This window comes from Neomonachus schauinslandi, chromosome 1, assembly GCF_002201575.2.
Source record: "Neomonachus schauinslandi chromosome 1, ASM220157v2, whole genome shotgun sequence".
In the NCBI taxonomy this organism is placed as follows: domain Eukaryota; kingdom Metazoa; phylum Chordata; class Mammalia; order Carnivora; family Phocidae; genus Neomonachus; species Neomonachus schauinslandi.
The window spans coordinates 144,098,779-144,122,063 of NC_058403.1; the positions used below are offsets into that span (position 1 = coordinate 144,098,779).

Genomic DNA, 23,285 nt, shown 5'->3' on the forward strand with positions numbered 1-23,285 from the left:
GGTAGTGTTTGCCTTTGGAAAAGTAAAAAGAGCAAAATTCGAGGTGGTGGTACTTCACAAGTGAAACTTCATTTTCTGTTTTAAACAAGGACCTTTCAAGAAAATCTGGTAAAAAGTTAAGATCTACTAAAGTTGGGTGGTGTCTACAACAGGGTATTGATCTTCCGTACTTCCGGTGCTTGACGTAGTCCCACAATTAAAAGTGAAGATCTCAGGAAAAGAACAATACTTACCATCTTTTATTAAACCAATTTTCTATGGCACCCATTACTTGTACAACTATAATTTAGTCTAGACATCAAAACCGTTAGTTTTTCTATTTTAAATTGTTTTGGGGTAGTCAGGCCTGCGAAATGTTCTTAAATGGAATTTTATTTCCCCTAGCTGGGGCCCGATCCTCAACCTGCTTATGACAGATACTGTTGAACCCCAGGCCAGTGGCCCTTCTCCTGCTACAGAACCAATCTGTTCGGGTAATGGAAGGCTATATGCTTCCAAGGGTGTTCCCATCAAAGGAGAGGAATCTGGATTACTTTAGGCCATTTCTTCAGTAATGCCATTCTCCAGGTCAGTAAGCGATTTAGAAATGGGCATTGAAAGTCTTCTAGTAGAAGGCAAGTAGGTGAAGTCCACTGAGGGGCTTCTGGGAAAAAGGAACACCTTCGGGACAGAGAAATACACAATCTCTTCCCTTCGGGCCTTTGGACATTGTCGTGCAAGTGGACGATGTCTGGACATGTTGCCTCCATCTTGCTACACCATCAAGGGTCAACCCTAAGGATAAAAACTCACAGCAGAAGATGGATGGGCAGAAAAACATGGAAAGAGTCTGGGCGCCTGATAATACCACTGAGTCACTGAACTCTGACCAGTCACAGAACTGCCCTACCCGGGCTTCTTAGGAAAGACATTGTCCTTACTGGTTAAGACCTATTTAAATTACATTTTTGCTCCTCGAAGTTGACTGCACGTTGATACACAATGTTCTTTATCGAAACAAAACACAAAACTCTGAAGAATGTACAAATTCCAGGGAGTTCTTGATGACAATAAAGATCTTGTTCTCGTCCAGACCGGAGGCAGGAATTCTGCAACGACACAAACGATTGCAGCTTTACCAGAACCACCCTGGTTTTGCTTCACACTTTCCCAGTCACTGGACAGTCTGAAAGAGAATGTGCCTATTTTGTTTTTAGCATTGTTTAGCCACATCGAGAGATGTGATGGGAGAGTCCCAATATGCTTCTTTGCAAGTATTTCAAGGTGTTTATTGCTTTGTGACTTTTCCTATATGGCTCCTTAAAAATACCGTTTGAAGGTGTGTTCCGTCTTGGCAACGGGAGGGGCGGCGCCTGGGTAGGAAGAGGGTTTGTTTCCTGTGCCCCACACCTGGGTGGACCCCCAGTTCAGTGTTCTACACAGGGACTTACCACGGTTGTAGAGCCAACTCCTAGAAGTCTGGAGAAAGTTTTCATCTCAGCATCAGGCTTCTTCTTTTTTTTTTTTAAGATTTTATTTATTTATTTGAGGCAGAGAGAGAGAGAGAGAGAGAAAGCGCGCGCAGGAGAGGGGGTAGGGGCAGAGGGAGAAGCAGACTCCCCGCTGAGCAGGGAGCCTGACGTGGGGCTGGATCCTGGGACTCCAGGATCATGACCTGAGCTGAAGGCAGCTGCCTAACTGACTGAGTCACCCAGGCACCCTGAGCATCAGGCTTCTGAAGTAACAATGAAACAACTACAAAGGCAGACAATAAAATGGATTTATTTAAAAAGAAGACTACAAAATTTGACATTGAGCAAGATTAAAAAAAAAAAAAGACACACAGGATTTAAATTGATAAATACAAAAGCGATTGGCTATAAACAATGTAAAAATACATTTCCCAGTCCCCAAACAGAACATAATTTAAGTACAGCAATTATAAAATTTTTATACTGTATGTGCATTTCCCTTATAATTTTTAAGAACCACTCTAAACAGTTTATTTGTACAAAATATAACAAATTAAGTCTAACATGGCTGTTAATAAAAAATTATGATAACTTTCAGTTTATTGAGTGTGCCCTGTTTTGGACATAGGAGGGGTTTTGGTCCCAAGTTCTCCTTGAAAACTTTTTATTTTCCACATGGTCTTTTTCCTCTCATTCCTTCTATAACAGAAGAGGGAGGCTAATCAGTCATGGGTCCCATAACAAACAATATGAAGAGAAGTTCTGGAGTGACCAAAAGTACTAGTGAATATATGATCTTCCCGAAAAGGGAAGGATTAAGTGGCAGCTATGAGGCTCACTTGTGCTCCAATCAAACAAATGGAAGCAAAGCCTCAGAACAAGCAGAGCTGAAGTTCAATGTCAATGCGCTCCATGTGTGAGGCCGGCGGGGACATGTCCATCAACCTCAACCAAATCCATGCGCACGAGAGGCCCCTGAGGTAGCCCAGACCATTTGCTGCGAAACCCAGCTGGGTCTCGGTGGTATTTCAAATGACAGTGGTACAGTTAGATGGGAAATTCCAGAACCTGCCGACCAGAAGTGAGTTATTTTTGCACCACTCTATTCTTGGAGCCCAGACCCAGGCTATTTCTCCTCTCTTGGATGGTATGCCCAGTAACGACAGCATCAGTAATCGGTTTCATTATCTCCCAGGGAGGCGGCAGTGGTGACTACCCACCAGAACTAGCTAGCACCCGAGCTCTGGTACAAAGGGATAAGGTCCTGAGTCAGTAAAGACAGGAGAAGCTGTGTTTGGCCATAATGAATTCTGACCACCACATTCGCCACATCGACAACACATAAATGAGAAATTTAAAAAGGACAGGGTCACTAAATTGTCTCACTGGAAACATAATTCCGCTCCTTCCAATAGATAACCCAGCCCAGCTAGCCCAGGAGACCTCCACCAAAGTCCTGAAGTACCTGACGCATGGGCTCATTGCCTTAACTCTAGAGTCCTGAGTCAAAAATCCAAGAGGAGGACAAGAGAGGTCTACTCTGTGAACCACTTGGTCAGAAAGGTCCTGTCTTGAGTGCCTTGTCTGGCTGGGTCTAAGACAACCTGCCAGCAAGAGACAATGCTCCCAAATTATCAGAACTAGTTAGGAAGTGTCTCTTGAGAATGGGTAGACTACTCCCTTACACCATCATCAGTATTAACCTGGGCAGGATTTGCTAGATGCTCACTTTCTTAAGAAGGGCTCCCCCAAAGAGAAGTTAGAGTAATGCCCAATGTGGGAACAAGAACCCTAAAGATCCTGCTACATATTCTATGCAATTAAAAGGGCCCCAAATTTTGGACCACCTAAAGACCACTGCCATCAAGCAAGAGTCACAGCTAGAGGCTCACCTCTGTCGGGTGATGAAGCAGTGTATGGACCATGTGGATAAAGAGACAGAAAAGGGAGAATCTCAAATAGATGAAAAATCAAAGGCTGGGGTTTTAAAAAGAGGGGAGGCTTAAAAGAAAACTCTGAATGGGGCCTGCAGAGCTGTATTAACTTCAGTAGAAATAACCATATGCCAGTAAGGAAATGGACCAATTTCTAACTCATAGTATGAACTTATCTCTTCAGACAGTGGTAGGTGGTTGAAGCCTGTTTTTATAATTACTTTCACTGTATTGTGCAAAAAGTGTATCTTCTTTATCTTTGGTCCTTAGCCATGAGAGTTTCTTCCATTTTTCTGTGTGTTATATAAACTTTTTTTTTGCTTATCAACAACCACCAAAGTGCAGTAAAAACATGTGGTTTCTGATGTTGTTGCTTTTATACATATAAAATACCAACACCTCCCATACAGTTTCTATCAGGCTATAAAAGGTCTCAGAAAGAGTTATTATCCTAAAATGTAACAATATAATTTTAAGGCTGAGATACAGTAAAGCCTGGGTATTACATTTTTAAGGGAAAAAAAAATCTAGACCAATATTTTAAATAGTGATCTCTTAAATATACATTAAATTTTATCTGATCATCAAAAAAAAAAAAAAATCCTGGCTAAGCAAATTAATTTAAAAATGAAACAATTTCTAAATGGATGAACTTAATCATGCTGGCTGTGCAGCCTTAATTTGAAAGCTAGGCCTAGTAACGACGACAGAATAAATTATCTTCAGTTGAGCTATGTGATTTAAAGAAACAACTGTCCTCGCCTCCAAAACAAAAACAGAACCATTTCATGTGACAGACTGTTATTTAAAAAAAATTTTTTTAAGCCCAAAAACTCTCTGGCCTAATTTGTGGTGACTGACACACAGGCCAATGTTAATAAAACTGCCTTCCTGCCCTTCCCCTTGCTCTCCAAAAGAAGTGGCTTAACAATTACACAAATTCTACACAAGCGGCCAGGGCTCAGGCACAGTCAATACCTTATGTAACACGCAGTCCCCAAAGTCCTTAAGCATTAAGGGGTTCTGTGAGGGGCCCTGCCCTCCTGGTAGCCTCTGGTTTCCTCATCTGGGACTCCTGTCGTCTCTCACAGAACATAATGACAACGTCAGACAGGAACATAATACTTGCTAGAAATCCAAACACCTGAGGAGAAAAAAGAACAAGGGTTTATATGACAGATTTGGAATATAATCTCACATTTCCTACTTGGCTCTGGTAGTGTTTTATACAAGCAAGATGATTCGTCAATTTAATCCACATTCGTCTTTTTTTTTTTTAAAGATTTTATTTATTTATTTGAGAGAGAGAGTGTAGAGAGAGAGCACGCGAGCGAGTGAGCATGAGCGGGAGGAGGGGCAGGGAGGGAGAGAGAGAGAGAGAGCCCGAGTAGGGGGAGGGGCAGAGGGAGAAGCAGACGCCCCGCGGAGCAGGGAGCCTGATGTGGGGCTCGATCCCAGGACCCCAGGATCATGACCTGAGCCGAAGGCAGGTGCTTAACTGACCGAGCCACCCAGGCGCCCCTATCTTATATACATTATTCTTAACCTTAGTAATAAAAGACTTTTTAAGGGCATCAAAAAAATAGATGTTACAAAAAGAAATTCTAGAATAATGGCTATTAGTTGAAGTTTCCCAAAACAGAGATGTCCTGTCTTACGTGTGTGTGTGCACGTGTATGTGTGGGGTGCCAATCTGTGAAACTAAGGTTAATAGAGGAAAACCAAAATCTTATAAAATGATACAAAACACAAGATTATTAGCAATGGTTAGACTGACCCACAGAGGAGGTAAGGGAAATGAGTGAGTAGGGAGCTGAGCGCAGGTGACAATGGCAAGAAGTAATCAATATCCATTGACTGATCAACAGAAATTCTATTTTGAAGATACTTTTAGGTTAAATTACCTAAAAAATATTTTCCAGTGAATTGTCACACTGTAATAATGACACAGCAACATGACACCACTACCTACTTCCTCTTCCTTTAAATCACTTCCTCATTGTACTCTTCTAACATATGATCAAACATTCTGAGAATTCTGTCAAGAAGAGATCTTCACTAGCAAAACCCTTAAAGGAATGGGAGCCAAAGAACTGCTCTGTTAAAAGAGAAAATTATGTAGGTAATGGCTAAAGTCCCTTCCACCTCTAACACCCCATCTCTCCATGATTTTTATTATTGTTTGTTTTTATTTATATTCCAGTTAGTTAACATACAGCATAATATTAGTTTCAGGGGTACAATACAGTGATTCAGCACCTCCATACATCACCCTGTGCTCATCACAACAAGTCACTCCTTCATCCCCATCACCTATTTACCCATCCCCCCACCCACCTCCCCTCTGGTAACCAGCAGTTTGTTCTAGATTTTTTTTTAAAGATTTACTTTACACAGACAGAAGAAGGGGAAAGAGCAAGCACAAGCAGGGAGAGCGGCAGGCAGAGGCAGAGGGAGAAGCAGACTCCCCGCTGAGCAGGGAGCCCGATGCGGGGCTCGATCCCAGGACCCTGGGATCATGACCTGAGCCGAAGGCAGACACTTAACAGACTGAGCCACATAGGTGCCCCTGTTCTAGATTTTTAACATTTTGTTGTCATCTGCTCCAGTTTCTCGACCCTTCACACCCAATCCCTCTATCCTAAAGAATATGCATTCTGCCTCATCTCACTGTAAAGCAAACTCAACTCCAAATTCATGATTTCACCCCCATAGCCCCAACACATCCAACCTCCATTTAAATTATCAATCCCACATCTCCAAACCCAAGTCACTTCTCCCCTCTGGAGTCTTCATTTTGGCTTGATGGCATCTATCCCTTTATTTGCCCGGCAAACATATTACATGCTCTAAGGACAGACCAGATATCACCCTGTCTGTGAAGTCATCCCTAACCCCCTCGAGAGCTTTAGTCCAAGCAGCGCCCTCTACGCCATATCATCCAGACAAATGATCTTCCAGAGCTTTTGCTCACATACTTCACAATTTTTTTTTTAAATGGATTCCCTCACTCAAGTCTGTAAATTTTTTCATAATTTAAATAGTTACAAAAGGTAATTTCCAGCATATTATAAATACTGAGTTTTTAAACTACCATTAACTCTTAAATATATCCAATGAAATCTAAATACTGCACTAATCTAACACATCACCTTATTGTCACACACCAATAAGCTCTGTTTTAATAGCTGGTAATTTCATGCCATGCTCTCTTTCCCCCTTCAACTCAACTTTCCTCAACTCTATTTCACTTCCTCCAAGGATTTTATTTTATTTTTTAAAGATTTATTTATTTATTTATTTTAGAGAGAGACAGAGCAAGCAAGCTGGGGGAGGAGCAGAGGGAGAGGGAGAGAGTCTCAAGCAGACTCCCCGCTGTGCGCGGAGCCCAAGGCAAGGGCTCAATCTCACCACCCTGAGATCATGGCCTGAGCCGAAACCAAGAGTCAGCCGCTCATCTGACTGAGCCAACCAGGTGGCCCCCTCCAAGGATTTTATAGTAATACATTTCCACACCACAAAACATTTTACTGATTACCCTTATTAATACTCCTCCGCAACAAAAATATGTATATAAACTGAAATTAACCAAAGGGTCTATTAAAACTTTGACATTTCTCTTCATGTACCCATTGGTTCATGTGCCCATGCAGAAATATTACTTATTGCTGGAATGAGTCAAGGTTCAGCATTAATTTCATTTCTGTTTTGTTTTACATGTTTTACATGTGTGCTAATAAACTGTGCTCACATGAACAGGTAGGTAGAACCATGCAAGGCTCTGAACTCCTTTTGAGTTGTTCTGTAATTAAAAGTAGTTTTAATGATCTACTAGCTGACAAGTCAATTAATTATAACTTCAGTTTTGTCATGAACCAAGGATTAATTGGAACCCAGCTGACGTGCAAGAGGATTTGTTACTCAGTTATCAGTTATTCACGTTCACAACACTGGTACCAATTCAGGTGCATGATCCTTGATTTGTAACTCTCAAATCCAGAAAGCTACAAAAGTAAAGTTTTCATAATTTACTGGGCTCAAAAGTGGCACGAGGTAAAACTACTTACAGTCTTTATCCTTTTTACTGTGAATATTCATGCTTCAGAAATATTAACATGTTGGATTATAGGGTGCTGCCCCAGGCCTCTGAAGTTGAGATATGATATGTGCAAGATTATCTTTCTAAAAACCAGAATATTCTGAATTCTAAACAAAACAAAACAAAACTGCCCCCTCCCCAAGGATTTCAGATAAAGACATTTACTTATCTATCTCTTTTATTATAAAGGCTGAACCCTTGGATCATTTCTCCTGTGTATTCTCTACACCTAGAACAGCACCTGGCATGTAAGTATATTTTTGCTGGACTGCAAAGTAGAAAAGTACGGGATAATAAAGTCAATTCTATCACTTCCATTAGCAGTGACACGTTCATATGTGGAGTAAAGGGGCTTTTATTCTAAAGTCTAAAGACAGGTTCTCGGTTTCTAAGGCTATCCTATTTATTTGCTCTTAAGTCCTCTGTTCAAAATTACACTAAAAAATTACAAGATAAACTACTCTCCCATATTGTATCACCTGTCAAGTACTTTCCAAGTTCCATATTTCCAAGGAAACAAAACTAAGCAAGGGTTCGAAATACAAGGTACTCACAGTTGCAGCGATCTCAGCTTTGGTCCTGTCATGTGTGGAAACGAAAATGATGGATGCCAACAAAAACACGCATCCTGTTCCCATAGTAATATAAAAATCCTGTAACGTGTGCATAAAGAACATGGTTAGGTTGATGAAACAAATACTTTTGTTTTTTAGTTTTAAAAACCTTTGTGACAGTTTTTTCTTCACACAGCCCAAACCTACATACTTCAGCTCCTAACTTTTCCATAAATCAGGCATTCACTAACCTCCCTATAAAGGAACACTATCCACACTTTGCACAGAGCATATTCAAAGTACATCACAAGATAATCTTTTAATAAGAGCAGCTCCCCAAAAGGTTGTGTGTGTGTGTGTCTTTTTCTCAAGGACATATTAAATTATCAAAGCCAAAGGTTTATTAAATCATCTTACTGCCAGCAAAAAAAACCCCCAAAAACTAGAAACAAAAAAATTTTTCTTTCCTTTCAAAGTACAGATGGCCCCTGGCTTACAATGGTTGCACTTATGATTTTTCACTTTAAATGTTGCAAAAATGTTCCATGTTCAGGAGAAACTGTACTTCAGACTGTGAGTCTGGATGCTTTCTCAGGCTAGCGCTGTGTGGGACGATCCTCCATTGTGATGCTGCACAGTGGGAGCAGCTCCGGGTCAGCCACCAATCACGAGGGTAAACAACAGGTACGCGGACAACCCTTCTGTACCCACACGGCCATTTTGTTGGTCACTTTCAGTATAGTATCCAATTACATGAATCAACACTTTACTATCGAACAGCCTTTGTGGTAGATGATGTTGCCCAACTGCAGGCTAATGTAAGCGTTCCGAGCACACTGAAGGCAGGCTAGGCTAAGCGATGATGTTTAGGAGGCTGTGTATTAATGCACTTTTGACTCAGGGTCTTTTCAACTTATGACGGGTTTATTGGGATGTAATAACCACTGTAAGTCGAGGAAGATCTGTATTCTATGCTAGGATGGCCTCTCTGAGGGTACTTCAGTGCTTTGAAAGCACTCTGGAAAAGAGAGAATCAGAAGAACCACCATCATTAACTACATAAAATATGCCAATAGTATGTTTTCTAGACACTTAAGCTTTCTGCAATAACATATTGCTTCCAATCGTTCCAAGTGAGTAACCCAAAATGAGCTTGTATCATGAGTTTATCTACTCTACAAAAGCTTCCATATCTCCTCATAATGCAGTTCATGACATGAAGTTCTCCTTGAGTTTCCAAGGGTTCTCTCAGGCACACTCTTGTATGGCTCCTCTCAGATGCCAAGTGAAACCAGTGCTTGACATGCACACTTGACTCAGAGGAGAAACTGGTAAAATGATGGCCATTCCAAAGGGTTTTAAGTCTGATACTTTCGGGGTTTTCTGAAGTGCAATCTCCACTAAACCTAATATCAATAACCCATCCAATACAGAATTCCTATACTGTCAATTGTACACTTAACATTTATAAAACAAAGTAAGAGATTTTCTCTTTGCTTCTAAAAGAGGTGGTTTTTCTGCAATATTCTGTTTTTCCTGTTCCTTTGAATATTATTTCATATCTGTGACATACAAATAAAACTCCATTTACTAATATCTGGAGTACATTCAAGGAGGTATTAAACAAGACAACCATTTTGAGGCAGACTAATGTGGTGTTCAAGAAACATGGATTCTAGAACCAGACCGAGTTCAAATCCCAGTCATGCTACTTCTTGGCTCTACGACTTTGAATTCGTTACTTAACATCTGTCTTCCTTAGTTTCATTTGCAAAATGGGAGTAGTAACAGTATGTTCTTCAGAGGCGATTCTAAAGATTAGAGTTAATTGGTAGAAAGTGCTTAGATTAGTGCCAGGCACACAGTAAATGTCCCGTAAGTGTTGGCTGTTGTTACTCTTGACAGAATCTGAGCCCCAACAGCACAGAACAGAAAAGATTCTCCCTTCAAAAAGCTTATTCCTCCCACTCCCTAGGCATTACCACCACCACCACCCTCTCAAAACATTCTCTGTAAAACAGAAAACTTCTCTGACGTTAAAAAGTATGTAAGTACATTAGTAAGTTGAGAGTAAAAGTGATTTTTAAACCTTTTAAACAAACATGAAATCCTTATGTTAGGTGGAAAGTACAGCATATATGACTCTTAAATCACCTATGAATAGACAAAAAAGACCCAAAAGAGATATAGTAAAATATTTACAAAAGCTGTTTTAGGATGAAATGACTGATTTATTCCCCCCTCCAACATTTTAAGATCAGTACTTACTCTAAAATGTTTTTTTTTTAAATTACTTTTAAATGCTCCTCTGATGTAATAAATGTTTTACATTTTGTTTAGTTTAGTTAAACCATTAAACCGGAAAACATTGTTTCTTGTCAAAAAGATCAATGTTTTCTTGTCAAAAAGATCAATGTTCTTAAACATTACAGATGCAACACTAAAGACTAAACCTTTCTAAAATATGGACGGTGATACTGTTTTGCCATTGAGAGATAAGAAAAGAAAAAATAATTTCGATCTTTAATGCTTAAAATATAAATTTATACACTAGAACTACAAATCAATCAGCTCAAATATACTACTAAACTTTTCACTCATCCAAAAATCTTACCGAATACCTCTCTGTAAAAAGGAAGGATTTACAAAGGTTACAAATAAAATTAACAAAAATTCTAAGGTATTCTCTGCATCCTCTTAATATGCATTCCATACAATAAATGGGTTCTGCTGTTGCCATCATTATAGGGAGATCCCTGAGGTGATAACATTTGCCACAAGAGCATCACAAGTTGGTAGGGCGCTGGTACCAGCCGGAATCGGGGGAGGCCAGAGAATGGAATGCAGAGTGTTGAGGGCTTTCCTGGGTTCCAGTCTCAGTTTATTTTTACCCTAGCTGTGTAACTTTGGACAAGGTATGTAACCACTCTGAACCCAAATTTCCTCAACAGGAAAATGGAGCCTTATGGTGTGAGGATTCTAAATCACAGTACATGAAGTGTCTGGCGCAAGTCCGTGCTGACAGCAACTATTATCAGGAAAGGTAATGGGCCAGTCCTGTATCGGCCATACCAAGAGCTGCATGTATGTGCTCATCAAAGGCTTGGTGGATGTGATTCAGCTCCAATCTGGTTTTCAAAGTTATTTTTTTAACTGTTGTGGTATCAACTTTTTTTGCTTTTTAATTTTTAAACTTAAAATATTCTGTTAAAAGAAGGTAATGGATTCTTAGAGCACCAGACTTAAAAGGCACCAAAGTGTATATAGAAAAAAGTAAATCTCTTAGGTGTATATTAATATCTGACCCGATGCTTACTCTGCATTAATTTAAAAAATTAGGGGCGCCTGGGTGGCTCAGTCGTTAAGCGTCTGCCTTCGGCTCAGGTCATGATCCCAGGGTCCTGGGATCGAGCCCCGCATCGGGCTCCCTACTCAGCAGGGAGCCTGCTTCTCCTTCTCCCTCTGTCTACCACTCTGCCTACTTGTGCTCTCTCTCTGTCAAATAAATAAATAAAATCTATTAAAAAAATAATAATAAAAATAAAAAAAAAATTAACAGAATCTTACTGCTTGTATTGATCTTGTTATCCTCCGTTCTTAATAGTTAAAAACTCACCCTAACTGTATCTTTTCCCTCAGAGGTGTGAATGCTTTTATATGTCAACGCTGACATGTACTTGTCACAAACCACTATTAGCTTAGTTCCAACACTACTGAAGAAGGAAACTGCTCAATTCTTTCTTAAGTGCAGTAAACATGTGAATCATGTGTCATCTCACAAATCCACACTATACTCAAAAACATGCACCAGCAGACTGTCTTTAGAAAGTTATGCATCACTGATTCTGTGAAAATAAAATTCTCATGTGTGCTTTCATTAAAAGGGAAATTTCTGAACAGTGAATTCAACAAGTGCCTTAATTCACTCCCTGATAACTTCTTTCATAATATCAAAATCAAAACAAAATAGGCAGCATGATGTGGTGCTTTATTTGAGAAGCTCCAGAAATACCTCACATGAGTTCATCACTCTCTCTAACGTCTAGCCTAATGCCCGGCGCACAGCAGGTACACAACGGACAACTGTAGAACCCAAGAGTGACGCTCTGAAAAGTGAGAAATCAGAAGGGACAAAAATCCTAGTTTTTAAAAAATACGTGTTTAAAAAAAAAAAAAAGAGGGGCGCCTGGGTGGCTCAGTTGGTTAAGCAACTGCCTTCGGCTCAGGTCATGATCCCGGAGTCCTGGGATCGAGTCCCACGTCGGGCTCCCTGCTCAGCGGGGGGCTCTGCTTCTCCCTCTGGCCTTCTTCCCCTCTCGTGCTCTCTGTCTCTCATTCTCTCTCTCAAATAAATAAATAAAATCTTTAAAAAAAAAAAAAAAAAAAAAGAAAAAAAAATACCTCGTGTGAATGAGATCAAACCAATTAGCTGTAAACCCTTGACCGAGTCTGTCTCCCCCTTTCCCCTTTCTGATTTCACTTTCCCCCTCTCCCACCCTGCTTGGCAGGGAAAATGGAGTTGCTCAGGGGCAGAACTGGAACCATGGAGAGTGTCTTCTCGTGCTACGGAGTTCTGAAAGCAGCACTGTTCTGAAGAATAAAACTACGCAAGATTCCAAAGGAGCCATGTTCTTCGTAAAGGGATTCTATTTTTCTCACGCTTACCGACTGCTTGACTTTGGTAGAATCGACTTGGTCATAAACGCGAGTGCAGTACACAATCAGGATGAGGAGACTCAGAAGAAAGGCACTGCAGCTTACGAATTCAAAAAAGTAAAGTCCTCCACACAGTGTACACTGTGACACGACTTCCTCACACACAAAGGCCAGCAGGGACAGCAACTACAAAAGAAACAAAGCTGTTTACTCAAGTGTTTTCCAGAGAAACCGACAGTATTCAGAAAACTCATCTGTTCACTCCACTCTCTGGAAAGTAGAGACTGTGGCAAACACGATTACTGAATGGACCCCATCTCCACAGAACTGCACAATCTGGTTGCCTGAGGGAACCCAAGTACACAAATAATTAACTACCCAGTGCTAAATGCTAGACTTGGGGGAATTACAGGGTACCAGGAATTACAGGGTGTTGTTGGCACCCTCCCACCCCAAGGCACGCAGAGATCCCACCACCCCCACTGAGCCGAGAGAGCGAGTTCAGTCAACCTGGTTCAAGCACCCAGTGTGAAGGAAGGGGATGGCAGCAAGAAAATGATGAGACGAGACTAGAGAGGTAAGCGGAGGCTAGATCTAAATGTCCTCACTTACTAGTTTAAAAAAATCTGGGTTCTAAGGGTTTTAAAGCAAAGGGGCGAACATTCAGGCTTCCAGCTGGGAAGCTTGATGGAAGAAACCAGGGGAAGACAGTGAGCTGGGGAGTGGTGATGGAGAACAGTTCCTGCAATCACTGCAAGAGGCAAGAAGCGGCAGAAGCCCTTTGTCAGGACCAATACAAATAGAGTAGGAAACAAGATAACAGACGTGAACGCTTTATTTTAACTTAAAGCAAAAAGGCATGTTTATTCACCAATCTTTGGAAATAGGGCTTTTCTCTGGGTTTGAGCCTACTGATTGGAATTCCACGTCATGTTTTCTGCACTAATCACTTTCATCATCTATAATTACCACTTGCAGACTAATGTTTAGTTGAAGTGGAGCAAGACCTTGGACACTAGAGAAGCGGAGGGCAGAATCCTTCTAGATTTGGACTAGTTTTACTAGCCCTTTACAGTTACCTTGCTCTCACTTAATTCCGCAGCAAATATTTTAGTAATTTATTTTCTGGACTTTCCAAAGCATTCAACTTAGTTTTCACAAAAACAATTCCTTTTCCCACTCAATTTCAGTCTGTGTGATATTTAATTAAATGTCTGACCATAAAAAGTATAATTGGTAGTAGTGGGAATAACCCAAGTCAACTGATGGCAGAGGCAAAAGTGCTCAGACAGGCATGGGTCAGAACGCCGTGCACTGAATGCACAATGGTAAGGTCCGGTGAATTTGGCAACTCAATTAAATGCAAGTGGGATTTAACAGCACTCCCACTGTTGTATATAAGGTATTAATATACTGGGGCCCCACTGCAGGAAAAGGAGTCGGGGTTCTTTTGTCTTTTTTTTTTTTTAAGAGGCAAGGATGCTGGGAAGAGAATACATTGTTTTAAATGTGCTGTATATGAGGGGGTTGCAAAAGAGTTAAGGGAGGTGTCTAGGGGGCAAAAGGATATACAGGTCTGCAGCTCGGGGGAGAGGTCTAGGGTGGAGATGAAGACGTGGGCATCGGCCAGTGAGATCACCCAGAATGAGGAAAGCCAGCTTTATGCAGAACTCTGAGCAAACCCAAGATTTAAGGGATGTGCAGAGGGGGTGACATCAGCAAAGGACAATTAGGAGCAGCAGTCCAAGGAGGTAGCAGGCCAAGGAAAAAGTATTCCTACCAAGAGAAAGTAAGCACGGGTAATGAATGCTACTCAGAGGTCGGGTAAGAACAACACAGAGACACTGACATGAGACTGAGCTACAAGAAGGCTGCCGGTGACATCAGCAAGCCCATGTCAATGTAGTCAACCAGGGAGGCTGAGATTACAGTACTGTATGGTGGGAAGTGAGGGGAAGACAAAGCAATGGGAGAGAGTCAGGAGAGTCAAGAGGTATAGCGTGGGAAGAGTGGCCAGATAGGAGAGTAGTGGACGAGGTCAAAGGGAAGGGAATTTCAAGATGGGAGAGAACTGAGCATGATTAAATACTTAGGCAGAAACCAATAAGACGGGTCGGTCTAAAGACAAGGTAGAAAAGAGGCTCTCTATAGATAGGATTCAGAGCCCAGGTTTGGGGCTAACTCTTCTCTGGAAATAGGAAGAGAGAGAAGAGAGGTTCACTTGGGCAGTTAGTGTGGGTTTTGTGAAAGCCAAGGGAGTTTCCTTCAAGCATTAAGACCATCAAAATGACTGGTGACCTAAATCAAAGCCTATCGGGAAATGCCATTTTGCCCCTCAGATCAGTAGAAGCAACCAGATATATTAATGACAACAAGTGTGCTACCAAAATCAGCAGATACATTGCATATTATAAAAATGTTATCCTACAAAATATTTTTTTTTTAAAGATTTTATTTATTTGACAGAGAGAGACACAGCGAGAGAGGGAACACAAGCAGGGGGAGTGGGACAGGGAGAAGCAGGCCTCCCGCCGAGCAGGGAGCCCGATGCGGGGCTCAATCCCCGGACCCTGGGATAGACCTGAGCCGAAGGCAGACGCTTAACGACTGAGCCACCCAGGTGCCCCAATATTTTCGTTTTTAAAAAAGATTCTATTTATTTAGAGAGTGAGAAAGAAAGCATGAGTCGGGGGAGGCTCAGAGGGAGAGAGAGAACCTCAAGCAGACTCCCCACTGAGCGTGGAGCCCAACGCGGGGCTCAATCCCACAACCCTGAGATCATGACCTGAGCCGAAACCAAGAGTCGGGATGCTTAACCAACTGAACCACCCAGGCTACAAAATATTTTCATCAAACAGAAGTCAATGGTACACCACTCTGAAGAACAATCGAGCAATTTCTTAAAAACTAAACACACCACTGCTGTATGACCCAGCAACCGCATTCCCACATTCTGCATACGACCAGGAGAAATGAAAACATGTCTGTGCAAAAACTGACACATGAATGTTCATAACAGTTTTATTCGTAACAGCTCTGGAATCTGGACACCATGCAGATGTCCCTGTTTGGCTAAGCAAACTGTGCTACATCCATACCATGGAATACTACTTAGCAGTAAAAAGGAGCAAACTTCACATATGCAACAATGTAGATGAATGTCCAAATTATGCAGTGAAAAAAATCCCAAACTCAAAGGTTACACTCTACATGATTCCATTTATTTAGGCTTTTAAAGATTTATTTATTTATTTATTTTGGGTGGGGAGGGGCAGAGGGTGAGGGAGAGAGAATCCCAAGCATTCTCTGTGCTGAGTGTGGAGCCCCACTCAGGGCTCGATCTCACGACCCCAAGATCACGACCTGAGCTGAAACCAAGAGTCAGTGGCTTAACTGCTCCACCCAGGCACCCCCATGATTCCATTTATATAGCATTCTTCAAATAACAAACTACAAAGCTGGAGAACTAAACAGTGGTGGCCAGGGGAGAGGGGAAAGGTGTGGCTGTAAAGGGGTGGCAGGAGGGAACCCTGTGGTGATAGGACGGTTCTGGACCAGCTGTGGTGGTGACTCTAGGAAGCTACACAGGTCACACACACATACACAAAGTGCAGAGGATCTCCCTGTATGTTTTGTTTTGCAAGTTCCTGTGAATCTATAATTATTTCAAAATAAAAAGTTTAAAAAAAAATGGTCAAACCTAAATTGGTATGAAGGTCTCTAAGGGATTTTTCCCTCTCCAACTGGTTAATACAAAATTTCATATATCCCACAACTGAAAAGAATCCATATAAGGATGAAAACAGAGCCTACTGGTATGATTTCCTACAAGTTAGTAAGACATAAAATAGTCCAACATATCCCAAACAACCGCCTTCAGACAGCTGTTAGGTTAGGTAAGGTGTTCCCAATTATTACACCATAGGATACAAAGTGACACACCAAGACAAATCCCAGAAAGTCATTGTGTAAAGGTACTTCCTTAGTCTCCTGTAATTATAATTACAGGGTGAGTTTTTACATGACTACAGTATAATAAAATACTAAACATCTAATATTCCATTTGCTTTATTCTTGCCTCTGTGTTAAATCTTATCCAACTTTTTAGGAGTTCCTCCATGACAAATTTGCAAAATATACCTCAGGTATACAAAAGCCAATTAACTGTGAGAAGATATCAGCCTAAAGCTCTAACTGGGGTCTGAGACTAGTTGATCGTGAGCCATTCTTATCACAATAACTAGGTTATCAGGAACGCTCATCTATGTAAGCCATATGATAATAAAATCTTTTCTGCAGAGATACAGACTGCTTGTCTATTCTCAGTAAGAAAGGGGCAGGACCCAGCTCAGCCAGCAGCAGTCAGGGTCTTCCTTACCAGTCCTGTTCCAAACTTATGAACAGGAGTCAAGCCTCAGAGCAGTATTAAGAGGCAGATCCTACCCGGACATCCTGAGAGATTAAAGGGGTACGATATCAAGTTTGGATGTTTACTAGTTCCTAGTCCCAGTTTAAGACCAAAAAAATCAGCACTACAAACTATATTCAGTATGAAGTTTTCTCCTGACTCCTCCCATCTGTCTGATGCTCCGAACCTTCCTATATAATCTCCCACAGCACTCTACAGTATTTTTACGTTATACATCTGAAACTAATACATGTCAATTATACCTCAATTACAAAAATCTTTTTTAAGAAGTGCATTTGGGTATCATGTATCCAACACTATAATATGTATAGGAACATGTAATGACAGAGCAACAAGATCAATGTATAAGAAAACAATACACCTCATAATTGACCATCCATTATATATAGATTCAGGAAATCTCAGGAAAATGCTCGGATCCACCTGGACTAACAGTAGCTAGAAAGGATAAGTGGAAAAGCAAGACTCAAAGCAGGGCTAAGAGATACATAGGATCTGGAAAGGCAGAGAACATTCCAGGTGGAGGACAAAAAAGAACAGATTCATGAAGGCAAGAATTTGCATGGTAAACCCCACAGGGATAATAAGGCAACTGACCTGAGTGGGGAGTGATGATGGAAATGTTTAAGGAGCTGGGTGTGGTTATGTGGTGATCAGGCCAGGGAGTATGGACTTTTGGATGAAAGCAACAGGGACTACCTGCCTGGTTTAGCTGGTTAGAAGACAGGAGGAGCAGAGGACTGGGTGGGGCCTGAGTAGGAGGGAAAAGAGTAACTCGCACCTGACAAGCAAGTCACAGGGGGTCTAACACTTCTTAGGAAGACTCTTTAATAAGCAAGTGAACATACTCCAAATCATTAATTTAAACAGTGATGTGGGGGGGTGAAGCATGGCTGATTTTAATCATATTTCCTAATTTATATATATTTTTTGGTAAACAAACACTTTTTGTATTAAAAAAGAAAAAAAAATTAAGTGTAAAAGTTAAGGGAAGGAATAATTTCAAGAAATGGGTAATCACCAGCATTAAATACCAAAGTGGTTAAGGATAAAAGAGGTAAGGTCACTGGGTAAGGAAATCATAATGAATGTTAAAGGTTGAAAGACTCAATTATTATTTTCTGGTAGTTTTACTCTCAGTAGCATGAAAACCTCACATTAAATATCGCTTACTGACTATTAAGAACCTAACAACATTACACCCAATGTGACCGCTTCTGATGACATAAAATTTTACCCAAATAGAACTATGGGAATTGTCAAGCCTTTAGAGCTGGGAGGTCCTTGGAGGGCACAGTCTCCCACCCTTGTGACTACAGGCGATGGAGGAACGAATCTCTGATTGCTAGGTCCCACCCTGGCCAGATATGGCCCAAAACCCAGGTCTCCTGACTCCCACTTTGCGCTTGTTCCCCTCCCCCCCCGACTCCAAACAATGTTTTTTTTTGTTTTCTTTTAAAGATTTTATTTATTTATTTGACAGAGAAAGAGCCAGCTAGAGAGGGAACACAGCAGGGGGAGTGGGAGAGGAAGAAGCAGGCTCCCCGCAGAGCAGGGAGCCCGATGCGGGGCTCAATCCCAGGACCCTGGGACCATGACCTGAGCTGAATTAAAGGCAGACGCTTAACGACTCAGCCACCCAGGCGCCCCCCAAACACTGTTTATTAAGCTCATTTTACAGCTATGTATGTTTGCGTGGGTTTTCCCTTAAGACTGGATTTTTGAAGTTACAATCAGAGTTTTTGCGCATTTCCCCTTTTTAAATTTTACATTAAGACCAATGTGCTAGGATCAACACATTTGGGAAATCTTAGTGACTAAAACGTGGCTTAGTCACAGTTCTGGTGATTTAAACATTCAGATAGTGACTACCCTGTGTCTCTCTTCATTTCAGTTTCACTACCCCTTCTGAAACGTCCGTCTTCCTTAACATTAACAGTCTTTATATTAAACACAAATTCTCCATCATCGGTCTTTGTTAAAGTCTCCTACTAAAACATTTCTTATAAAAAGAACTTTTTAATGCTTTTTAATGCCATTCATTATAAGGCCCCACTACAAAATTAATTTGTGAATTAATGAACTTGCTACTAAAACCTGTAGTCCTATGTAAGGTCCAAGTAAACAAATCCGTCAGTCAGCCTGAAGTTAGGCTAGGCCTCCCTTGCCTTAGGCAAATATTTACTTACAAAGGTTCAAAGATATAATTTGCTGACCTTATGGATCTTCCTCAAGGTTAAAAATAGAGGATTTCAATTTACAGATCAATTTTCACATTGAAATAATGAAGAGAGCACCAATATAAGAGAAACTGCTTCTAAGTGACTTGTTTCTTGGCACTTACAGAGTAACATTATTTTATAATTTGATAAATTTAAATCCCTGGTGAATTCTAAATCAAACTGTCTGCCTGAAGAGTCATTATAATCACAGTACTGAGAGGCCATCACGACATTCAGCTGGTACCATAAACACAATGTCAGCTTGTACACATATTCAGATCATTGCACCAGCTTACCAGCAAGGAATTAGGTTGCCTAATGTCAATTTTCCCCTGAAAACAAAAACAAACTCCCTCAAAAATAACAACAAAAACTTCACACATACACAAATATACATTTTTGTGTATATATATATGCGCATAAGGAACAATCTAAGGATAAAATAAACTGATAAAGAAATAAACTGCATAAATTTAGGACTGCGATGACTCCTTACATTGCATTCCCAGCTGAGTATTTCTTCTTCAGCTCTGGAAGGGCAGATGGTAGTTAAGGGATGCTTAGGTTTTGGACAAGCCTTTGACAAAATTAAGGTTTTATCTGAATGGTAGCAGACACAGCTATATAATTCCAGGGGTATGTAACTCAAGAGCTAGTTATGCTCCTTTATCTCTAATCTCTCCTTCTGTTTGTAGGCTCCACTCTCTACTGGTTTGGTGTTCAGCTCTGTACCAGCACACCCCACAGAGCCTCAGAGATTTGTAAAAATCTTAGTGAGAAGAACCTCGGAGGAAATCCAATTCAATCTCCTTGGACTCTTAAGAACTTCCTAAGTACACAGAGTCTGATTTTTTAAGTTTTAGAATAAGGTTCCTTTCTCTTTTGGGGTTTTGAGACTTTAATAAGATTTATGGGTCTAGAATAATATACCCAAACACAGAAATGCACATTTTGGATACGTCACAGGGCTTGCATGTCTCTTATTAAAGTACCTCTTCTGATTATGGGTTTCTATATTACAGTTGTTTCCTTATTGGAGCTCTGCAAATCTACTTAAAAAAAAAACTACTTAAAAAAAAAAATAAGTTATCTAAAGTAAAACAACCTAAAGGCAGAATATGACTTTGCCTGTTGCCCCAGGCTGGATGACAGCTTTAATTTATTTCATTATAACTTCCTTGGAACTTTCTGGGTAACTCCTATAATATACACTATTGTGAAAAGATAGAGGCCATCACTCAAAGCAGGAACTAAAAGACAACAATCAAAATGGAAAGCAATAATGAAATATTTTTTAAAATCTCTATTAAAGAAAGCTTATAACATTACAAGTTCCCCATAAATAAATAAACGCATACCTGTTTTACTGTACTTTGCTTTACTGCATTTCATAGATAATTAACATTTTTCAAATTGAAGGTTTGTGGCAACACTGAGTCAAGCAAGTCTATTGGTACCATTTTTCCAACAGCATTTGCTCACTTCATGTCTTTGTCACATTTCAGTACTTCTTGCAATATTTCAAACATTTTCATTATTATATTTGCTATGGTGATATGATCAGTGATTACAACTCGCTGAAAGCTCAGAAAATGGCTGGAATTTTTTTGCGATAAAATATTTTAAATTAAGGAGCCTGGGTGGCTCAGTCTGTTGAGCACCCGACTCTTGGTTTCAGCTCAGGTCATAATCCTGGAGTCCTGGGATTGAGACCCTTGTTGGGCTCTGCGCTCAGTGCAGAGTCTGCTTATCCCTCTCCCTCCTCTCTACTCCTCCCCCTGCTCCGGCTCTCCCTCTCAAAAAAATATATTTTGAATTAAGGTATGTACATTTTTTTAGACATAATGTTATTGAACACTTAACAAACTACAGTATAGTGCAAACATAACTTTTATATGCTCTGGAAAACCAAAACATTCATTAGGCTCGCTTTATTGTGATATTTGCTTTATTGCGGTGGTGTGGAACCCAACCTGCAGTACCTCCAAGATAAGCCTGTAAATGGATTTCAAGAAGAGACATTAGTTTTTATTCTTTCCCTCTTTCTCCTTATGATGGGGAACAAGCTGGAACAGTCCACCAACCCCTACAAGGCAAATTCATCCCCCCCCCACCCCGCTTCTCCACATCTAAGTAAAAAGTCTATCACCAAAATTTCTGGTTGTATGTCTATTCCAAGGACATGGAACTACAGTTTATTAAACTACAAATAAGGTAATGGGAAATTTTACCTCAGCTTTGCCATTTCTGATTAGAAAAGAAAAACAGACAACGGCAAATGAGATTTAACAGGCAGGACACCAATATTGATGATGTCTGTAGAGCAGCAAGAATACTTCAGATATGGATATTAATCTTTTCTGTTCTAAAGATTTCTATTTGTGTAGAAACATTTGAGCTCCACTGCAGAGAACACCACTGATATCTAACAGTCCTGTTAGAACTGACAAGAGAAGAACAGAAAGGAGCACCTCTGGGTAGAAGGACCATATGATACAAAGGAGTAATGCCAGGAGGGAGCCCCTTATGCCTGGTAACAACTGGGAACTACCTAAAAAGAGGCTGGAGAGAGAGAGCCTTACCCTCTTGGGTTCCGTAGGCCACACTGTCACCTGCCTCCAGGTGATTTCCAAACTATTCCCAGATGTGATCATTTTGACAACCAGAAGTAGTGCCAGTTTTCTGAGAGCTATTTTTTTATTTAATAAAAGTAGGTCATCTGAGTTCTAAGAATGTAAGTTCTCGTTATCGGAGTTCTAAGAATTTAAGTTCGTCCCAAGGAAACCAAACTGGCTATTTTTACTTGAGATGACTAAACGCAAAAAAAAAAAAAAAAAAAAAAAAAAAAAAAAACCAAGCAAAACCAACTTAGGAACATTCTAGGAAGTCTGATTTTTCCTCTGGCAGAAAATGTTCATCATTGCTTAAAACAGAACATAGTATGTCAGTATGTGCGTGACTGGAATTAAAATCCAAAGATGTTTTGATATTTTCACTACAAGGTTTAAGGTACCTTTACTGCCTAAAGGAAACTAAAACTCAATGAAATTCAGAGAGGGGTAAACCATGCCCAACTTTTGCTACCTGCATGCAAATACAAGCTGTCCTTTTCTCTGTGTACTTCGCACACACATATTGCTCATTCAGAGGTAATTCTTTTCCAGTCAATATAAAACACTTGGGAGACAATTTATTGGAAACACCCATCCCAATGCCGTGCGTGGTAACGGAAGACTTCGTCCAACAAATTAAACTGCCCCCCACGGGCTCCTGCCAGGAAAACCACAGGAACCAGGGAAAGATAAAAAGCACTTGGGAATCTAAATACAGGCACTTCGGGCGATAATGCAGAGTAACAGCTGGGAGAGGAGACGAAGGTCGTAACAGAGGATGGAGTGAAAGAAGTCTGAGCTGTTGACTTGGGTTTCCGAAGCATTTCCTGGACCCGCGGAACACGCTCGGGGGCCCTACGTCGTCACCGGGGACCCAGCGGGGGTGAGGCTCGGGTGGAGAGGCCGCCCGGCGGCGGGAGGTAACGCCCCCCTTTCCAGCCGAGAGAGAAGGAACTAGGTGTGTGGAAACCGCCGTTTCCTGAACAAGCAGGTCGAGGAGAAGCAGCTCGGCAGCCTCCCAAGCCCGCAGGCCGGCGGCCCCGGGGCCAGACCCCCTGTCCCCGGGCCCGGCTCGCCCACCCCGGCAGCGGACTTACGAGCTGCAAGCCTTTGAGCGCGAGCCGACGCAACGGAAGCCGGCCCCGGGAGAAGCAGGAGGCGAGGCCTCTCCGGGGGCCCCTGCCTGGGCCCGGGTCCTCCTCCGTGGTGGGGCCGTATACCACTCCATTCTCCATCGCCCAGGAACGCGGTGGCCGCAGAGGTGGCGCCGCGGACTTCACCGACACCAGGACCACCAGCACGGCCGTCACTTCCTGGGTCTCCGCCCA

The 23,285-nt window shown here is 41.3% G+C and overlaps 1 protein-coding gene across 2 annotated transcripts; it reads right to left on the reverse strand.

Annotated features, from left to right (window-relative positions):
- Positions 1-211: 211 nt before the first annotated feature.
- CMTM6 (CKLF like MARVEL transmembrane domain containing 6) lies at positions 212-23,285 on the reverse strand. Of its 2 annotated transcripts, XM_021678841.1 has the most exons (5): positions 23,055-23,285; positions 12,704-12,880; positions 8,039-8,137; positions 4,364-4,529; positions 212-1,088 (listed from the first exon to the last, which is right to left on the reverse strand). In XM_021678841.1, the coding sequence occupies exons 1-4, from the start codon at positions 23,190-23,192 to the stop codon at positions 4,392-4,394; spliced, it is 552 nt and encodes a 183-aa protein (XP_021534516.1). In that variant the 5' UTR covers positions 23,193-23,285; the 3' UTR covers positions 212-1,088; positions 4,364-4,391. The 2 variants fall into 2 exon arrangements, with proteins under 2 accessions (XP_021534516.1, XP_021534515.1); XM_021678840.2 differs by lacking the exon at positions 212-1,088 and having other exon boundaries at positions 3,689-4,529.

Bases quoted from the DNA above. Each gene is read 5' to 3' on its own strand.
- CMTM6 (XM_021678841.1), bottom strand. From the start codon at position 23,192: ATGGAGAATGGAGTGGTATACGGCCCCACCACGGAGGAGGACCCGGGC. The intron at 12,881-23,054 runs GTAAGTCCGCTG...TTTCTTTTGTAG, and splicing joins CGCTCAAAGGCTTGCAGCTC to TTGCTGTCCCTGCTGGCCTT. The intron at 4,530-8,038 runs GTGAGTACCTTG...TTTTCTCCTCAG, and splicing joins AAGCTGAGATCGCTGCAACT to GTGTTTGGATTTCTAGCAAG.